The 7,786-nt window shown below is 40.9% G+C and overlaps 1 protein-coding gene and 1 long non-coding RNA gene across 3 annotated transcripts in view; one reads left to right on the forward strand and one right to left on the reverse strand.

Moving 5' to 3' along the window:
* The first annotated feature begins 589 nt into the window (after positions 1 to 589).
* Positions 590 to 4,511, forward strand: LOC107570179 (uncharacterized). 2 transcript variants are annotated; one of them, XM_016256387.1, is made up of 3 exons: positions 590 to 2,757; positions 2,843 to 2,887; positions 4,297 to 4,511. In XM_016256387.1, exons 1-3 carry the CDS (start codon positions 2,315 to 2,317, stop codon positions 4,298 to 4,300), a joined length of 492 nt encoding a protein of 163 aa, XP_016111873.1. In that variant the 5' UTR covers positions 590 to 2,314; the 3' UTR covers positions 4,301 to 4,511. The 2 variants fall into 2 exon arrangements, with proteins under 2 accessions (XP_016111873.1, XP_016111871.1); XM_016256385.1 differs by having other exon boundaries at positions 590 to 2,887.
* LOC107570180 (uncharacterized) overlaps positions 4,269 to 7,786 on the reverse strand; it is a 17,423-nt gene continuing 13,905 nt past the window's right edge. Inside the window, exon 2 of the long non-coding RNA XR_001607002.1 lies at positions 4,269 to 4,788. This is a non-coding gene — a long non-coding RNA (uncharacterized lncRNA). The remainder of the gene's footprint in view (positions 4,789 to 7,786) is intronic.

The raw sequence follows: 7,786 nt of genomic DNA on the forward strand, positions 1-7,786 counted from the left end.
CTAATAAATCAAGATTTCACGCAGCTTCTAACTCGCACTTCTCTTGCGTTTTTTTCTCTCTCCCGTGCGTGCAGCTTCCCTAAGGGCAGAGTCAGCTTGACCTAATTACACTCGATTGGCTGCTCACCTGCGCAGCACAGACCTAGAGCTCAAAACAAATTTAAAGTTTTACATGTGATTATTTACTTTCCATCTTACATTGTAAGTAATCCATATCTAATGGGAAATATATATACACATTTAATCTTTTATCCTATAATTTCCTTTTACGTTACTTAGTTATTTAGCTTAACTATATTTATAACTGATTCAGACTACAAATATCTTTGAGCCTGGGTTACAATGGGATCACCAAACAGTAAGCTAGATCATTTTTATACACCAGTTTTCGGTCAAATGAAAAATAATTATGGGCATAAGTGTATAACGTCAGCCCTGATGCACGCTATACACGCCGAAGACCAGCTGCAGGAAAAGAAAGACAGAAAACCACTCACAATGGCGGTTGTGCAACGTGAACCAAACAAGCCTGCAACTCAACAAAAGGCAAGAGGAAGAGATGACGGAAGGAAATGGAGGTGCTATGTGTGTGCTACGAATCACTGATTTACTGTCTGCTATCTGCAATGAAGAATCTGCTTGCAAATCTTTGTGTGTTTTGAGCAATGTTGTGAATGATGAAATTTTGGCCATTTGATCTCTGAACAATTCACCGAGCCCTTAGAGTGTGAGACGGAGGGGGGTCGAACTCTGAAACACGAGTTTCTCTGGTCGCCCAAATGTCCCGCGCCTCTAATGGCCAGAGATTTAATGTGTGAATTAAATTTGACCCTCAGTGCTGATTCCTATGGCATTAGCATTGAGGAAGCACCACAAATGACATGTTCTAAATTTGAGCCGCAGTGGGCTTACGAATGGCAGATAAAAGATGTTGATTGGGCAGAGATGATTTTGAAATTGGCTAAGGATCGAACAACACCAATCAACACAGAGTTTATGACGCCTAATAAAATGCATTGCACGTCACATGTCATAGTAGAATGAGACTCAGAGTATGAAGAAACTTGGTTTAGTGGTGTGGAGAATGAAAGTGAGAAATTTGACAAGATTTTCTGGACAGAGAATGTGTGTGCGCTTTCTGCCAGTTTGAATGAACAACAATTGCAGTGTTATTTAATGACAGAAGAGAGTGTTCCCCACCTATCTGTGTCAAAGGTCATAAAGCAGCAGTGGAAGGATTTAGGGCTTTTTGTGAAAAAGTGCCTGCAGGCCACAGACAGGGCTGAAGTTGATACAGACATAGCACAGAGCAAAAGTGTTGGAGCATTTAAATCAAACTACAATTTTGATGTGCAGGTTTTGAGAACTGTGACTGCTGTTGTGAAGAATGATGTGACAAAATATGGGGTGGGGGCTATTTCTGCCTCAGACATTGATATTTCTTTGGCAGAAATACCGTCAAAATTGTGGGCAGAGCACAAGTACGATGTGGGTTTAATTAAGGGATGCGAGCCGGTTGTAATCACCCCCAAATCTGACTACAGACCGTGTCAAGCACAATACCCCCTCAAACATGAAGCATTGCAGGGCATAATGCCAGTATTTGATTCTCTGTTGAAGGAGGGAATAATTATACCGTGCAATGATTCACCAGTGCGCACACCAATTTTTCCTGTAAAAAAGATTAGAGATAAGGGTCAGCCAACAGAGTGGCGATTTGTGCAGGATTTACAGGCGGTAAATTCAGCTGTCATTGCCAGGGCAGCACGAGTGCCAAATCCTTATACTATTTTGTCACAAATTCCGCAAGATGCAACATATTTCACTGTGGTGGATTTAGCTAATGCTTTCTTTAGCGTCCCAGTGGAAGAGAAAAGCCAGTTTTGGTTTGCGTTTGATTTCAATGATAAAGGCTACACATTTACAAGATTGTGTCAGGGCTATTGTGAATCCCCAACGATTTATAACGAAGCCCTTCGGAGAAGTATTGAGCCTCTGACTTTGACAGCTGGAACAGCCTTGTTACAATACATTGATGATTTATTAATCTGTGCCAAAGATAAAACTACCTGCATTGTTGACACTGTGACTCTCCTGAAGCATCTTGAGCAGGGGGGACACAAGGTCAGTCTTTCAAAGCTGCAGTTTGTGAAACAGGAAGTAACCTTCCTGGGGCATGTTATCAAACCAAATAGCAAAGCACTGTCTGAGAAACGGGTGCGGGCCATAAAAGAGGTGCCAAAACCAGTTACAAAGAAACAGATGCTGTCATTCTTGGGGATGTGTGCTTACTGCAGAACATTCATTCCTAATTATGCCATTTTTTGAGCAGCCTTTACGAGCCCTAATGACAGGGAAAGGGCTGAGGTCATGTGACAGACTTGTTTGGACAAGCGAGGCTGAGGAAGCATTTGATAACATGAAAGTGCAGTTGGCTATGGCTCCAACGTTAGGCCTTCCTGTCATAAACCGCCCGTTTGTACAGATGGTCGATGAAAAGAATGGTTTTATGTCTTCTGTTCTCTTGCAGACTCATGGTGACAGACTGCGACCTGTGGCTTATTTCTCAACGAAACTTGATGCTGTAGCTGCAGGACTTCCACACTGCCTGAGAGCAGTGGCAGCGGCCGAGCTAGCTGTGATGGCCTCAAGAGAATTTGTAGGCTACTCTGATTTGACTTTAATGGTTCCACACGCAGTCTCCATGATTTTGCAAGAGCAGAGAACGTCACATTTGTCTACAGCCCGATGGCTGAGGTATCATACAATTTTGTTGGACATGCCAAACATAACTGTGAAACGATGCACAACTTTGAATCCTGCCACCCTTCTGCCCACACAGGAGGATGGCGAGGAACATCACTGTTGTCTGTCAGCGCTCGAACAGGTGTGCACACCACGTCCAGACATTTTAGACATACCGATTGATAAGTGTGACAATATCCTGTTTGTGGATGGGTCTGCCTCGAAAGATCCACAAACAGGGCAGAATAAAGTGGGTTATGCTGTAACGACTGAATTTGAAACTCTGAAGTCTGACAAATTACCATCACACTATTCTGCGCAGGCAGCGGAACTGGTCGCATTGACCGAAGCGTATAAACTGATGGCAGACTCACGATACGCTTTCGGGGTCACGCATGACTTTGGTGCTTTGTGGAAGCACAGAAAATTCTTGAAATCAGATGGGAGGCCGATACTAAATGCGTCTCTGGTATCGGACCTGCTCGAGGCTATTCTGTTGCCAGACAAAATTGCGATTTGTAAGTGCGCAGCGCATAGCATATTCAGCAGGAAATGCCAGAGCTGATATGGCTGCGAAAGCAGCAGCAGCGAATCAGACTAAAGATAATAGTAAAAGCGCCACTTGCGCACAAGTTAACATTAATCTTGACATTTCTCCTTGTTTACAGAGCATGCAGTCTTTTTCCACAGGAGCTGAGAAAAACAACTGGAAAGCATCAGGCTGCAGCCTTGTTGATAGTGTGTGGAGATCCGTTGTTGGAACGCCCTGTTTACCCAAACATTTCTTTCAACATTATGCTAAGTTGACACATGGGTTAGACCATGTATCAAAAGGGGGAATGATTGCACAGATGAAAGAATTGTGGTTTACCAAGGGCTTCACAATATTCGCTGAGAATTTTTGCAAAAGATGTGTTATCTGTAATACACACAATGTGGCACGAGGCGTCAAAACGCAGCTGGTATCCCAACCAGCCTCAGAAGGGCCGTTTGAGTACTTAATGATCGATTTCATTGAATTAACCCCTTGTGGGAAACAGAAATATTGTTTAGTGATGGTTGACATGGTCCAAATGGGTCGAGGCCTTCCCAACATCGAAACAAGATGCGGCAGCAGTAGCAAAGGCTCTGCTAACAGAGATTGTTCCGAGATGGGGAATCCCAAGAAAAATCAGTTCTGACAATGGAACACATTTTGTCAATGAGGCAATAAAACAGGTGGGTCAATTCTTAGGAATTGATATGAGAACACATCATGCCGCCAGCGGAGGTGCTATTGAACGGGACAATCAGACGGTAAACAAATTGGCAAAGTGTTGTGAGGAAACTGGACTCTCATGGGTGAAAGCACTCCCAACCGTGTTAATGTACATGAGAATGAGAAAAAGAGTCAAAACAAATTTGAGCCCATTCGAAATTCTCTTTGGTAGACCACCATTCATGGGAATAGAAGGGGGAAAACGCAGGCTTCCATCAACGGATGTGTGTGAAAATGAAATGTTGAATTACTGCAAAGAAATGTCTTGTCTGTTATCCAACATTTCTGTGCAGGTGAAAGCTGCCCAGAGGAAGGTTGCTGAGACGTTTCTGCATAAGATCAGGCCGGGGGATTACGTGGTAATTCGTGACCTGAGGAGGAAGAACTGGAAGGCGAAACGGTGGCGAGGGCCATTCCAAGTTTTGCTGAGGTAATTTAATCAGGAAAGACAGAGGGGTTAGTACTTTTGGCCTCACGGGTGTGAAGGCACACAAACACACAGTAAAAACAAATGGTCAGAAAGAGCCTTTGAACTCTTTAGTGCAGGAAAGACAGAGGGGTTGTTGACCTCACAGATGTGAAGATAATAAAAGCCCAGGGGGTTAGAAGGACCATTGTTTTTTCTGAAAACAGCTAGGTTTGGTTTACGAGATTAAGTGGAAATTTACAGAGAAGGAAAACTTGTAAGAAGTGGGGGTGATAACAGTATAATAAGACTGTCTGCTTTCAATGTGATTTCAGGTCTGTTGTGTTTCAGGGTAGCTGCTGAAACATTATGAACATACCTCTTTAAGGAAAATAAACTTCTATTTTATACAAAAACATAAAAATAGTTAATAATATATATATATATATATATATATATATATATATATATATACACACATACACAGTATATACACTGTTTGCAAAATTATTTTTAATTTTTGTAAGTGTTCATTTAAGTCTGCAGGGCATATTGGCAAATAAACAAAATATTTAACAGAATGTAGGATTTCTACATGAACAGACACTGATACGCCATTGAATCAACTCATCACGAGGTCTAAACTAATCCAATCAGGAGACAACAAAGCTTTCTTTGTATCAAGGACAAAAAAAAAGTTATTTCACAACCTATAGCTACCTCGTGATATCTTGTGATCGCACAATGTATGGAACTATTATATCCAACAGGAAAAGGACGAGTAATTTAATCACACCCTCAGGCTTGCAAAACAACGGACCTAAAGAACAGTGATAATGTGATTCAATCAAACTCAGCAAACCACCGCATGACGTGTATGGACCTCAGAAAATTCTTCCCCTCTTCCTTTCTCTATTAAGAGAGGAAACGCAGACATTGCATGAACCAAGTTTAAAAGACAGCATTTAAAATCATTTAAAGTATCAGAGCAATATACTCCCAAATAATAGGCTTTCTGTTTGATGTGTTTATTGTAAACTATGAAGTTTAATCAATGTTTTATAACCCCTTTTAATAGATAAAGTGATTAAAGGTACTCCGTGTATGCCAGATATGCGAAGTTTGGGCTTGTGGGAATGGTCATGATATTCGAATAACCTTGGTATGAATGAAAATGTGTTATTTTGAACAGTGTGTGTTGTACGACACTTTATAAGAAGTTATTAAAACTTGCAGGAATACTCCCCACGGGAAGCATGTGATTCATGCATGATAAAGGAACAGTATGGGGTGTGGCTAAGCCCCGCAGCCACTATCTGATTGGAACAACGACCTGTGGGATGGATCAAATCGGCTTGCTTAAAAACCCAATGCCTGAACAGTCGCTCGCTCGCTCTCTCTCTCTCTAGAACTGTGGCTTTTCGCCTTGGTGACCGCGCGACAAAGCGCTCCCAACATCACGAGCGGGACTCCAAAACTCAAACACTTCAGTTGAAACTTTGTGACTGCCGGAGATCTTCAAAAGCCTAAAGTCTTGCAAAGTTAAACTCGCCAGGAAACCAACCAACCCCGGAAGGCATCCCCAGAAACTACGTCATCCAGACACCGGGTGAATTGAGTTTTAGCAGTAAATGTAAGATAAATCTCTGCTTTGTGACTCTCTCAGGTTGAATTTAAAAAAACTCGTGGAAAACGAGTTAGAACTTTGGGAACTTCATACAAACTCCGTCAACTCTCATTCTTCAGAACTGTATGTGTGTGTGTGTATGTGTGTGTTTTAGCTTAGTTTAATGTAATCTAGAATAGCCAATAAATTCTTGTTTCATTTATAAAGAAGTATTGTCTGGTGTCGTGAAATTTTGTAAAGTTAAAGCTCTGCCAAGATCACGTTACCTAGCTCGTAGCTTATAACTCATCAAAGCATGTATTAACCCGTGGCCAGGGAAAATACAAATATTCAAATTGTTAATATACACTGACGTTAACGTCTCACTGGACGAGTAGCTGATAAAGTGTAAACTATCAAATTTGAAATCAGTTCTAATTAGGTTGACCTCGAATTTTCAGATTCGATTCCTCTCAAAACCTGAGCTAGAAATAAAAATAATAATTAATTCCCTTATAAATGAGTTAATTTCTTACATATGGTGGAGAATGCAGGCAAAGATTTGGCTTAAAAAAAATTAATGACACCAAGATATTATAGTGAATTTTCTCTATTTTTATCCGGAAAATAGATTAGATACAGAGAAACAGAGTCGCTGTGTTACTGGATATTTTATTGTGGTATACCAGTGTGTTGAATGAATGAAGTGAAACTTGAGTTGATGTTTAAAGTTGAACTGCAGTAAAACATTAAATTTGGTCTGTCGAGACAAAAACTAAGTCGCTCTAAAGCGCATGAAGAGAGAAGTTCCTTGTTTTTCTTCTTTCTTAAAAGGCCTTCATAGCTTGATTTGTATAGTGCGTGTTCCACTTCTAAATTCAACTATGCTATTCATCTCCCTGGTTCAAGAATATCAGATTAGCTAACTGATAGTCCTCTGCCACTTATTCGCTAAAACTGGTGAACTTGAAAACGCGGTGCTCAGAGAGTATCTGAACGCTATTTATTTTTGGGAGAATTGTGAAATCTTGATCAAGTAAGAATTGTGGTCAAATCCATGTGTATTTTTGTCTGTATAAATAGACTAAGTGCTTAGATCCGCCGAGATCTGCAATAATGTCATTTTGAATTAATTGCAGTAAATCTGTATATTAATTTACCTCACTCGAATGAGTCGAGTGAGTGGTCAGCGTTATAAGATAAGAGTCTATAGTGCTTTTTGGTTGTTCAGTGTGAAAGGCGCCACCATTTCACATGAAGGGCATAAACTGTGTATAACCATCAACTGTGTGTAAGCACATGCTAGTTATTGTAGGGTACGTTGCCATAGCAACAGCCATAGCCCGGAAGTTCTAAGAAACCCTTTTCCGGGGTAACTTTTAAGTGCGCAAGCGGAGTCCACCAGCGCCATGTTTGAGCTGTTTGTAAACAAATAGCCAAGCATGAGCAAAGCTAACTGAAGCTAATGAGTTTGCATTGAAGCCTATGCAGAGCTATTAGCATCGAAGGCTAGCGGTTAGCACATAGCATTTTGTGGTCTTAAATGCAGAGTGTTTTGCAGTGTTTGAAGTGTTTAAGTGACTTGATCAGTTACATCTGAACTTTATCTTTCGCTCTTTCATACTAATTTCATCCTATCTCTCTCTCTCGTCCTCTCCTCCCATTGAAAAGAACAGACAGATGCAAGCTTTATAAACCTTATTGCAACGCGATTTTAACCAAACGTCAGATTAGCAATCCCACAATTGGTTATAATCACGTTTGTTTAAAG

This window comes from Sinocyclocheilus grahami, unplaced genomic scaffold, assembly GCF_001515645.1.
Source record: "Sinocyclocheilus grahami isolate Dianchi unplaced genomic scaffold, SAMN03320097.WGS_v1.1 scaffold1424.1, whole genome shotgun sequence".
NCBI lineage: Eukaryota > Metazoa > Chordata > Actinopteri > Cypriniformes > Cyprinidae > Sinocyclocheilus > Sinocyclocheilus grahami.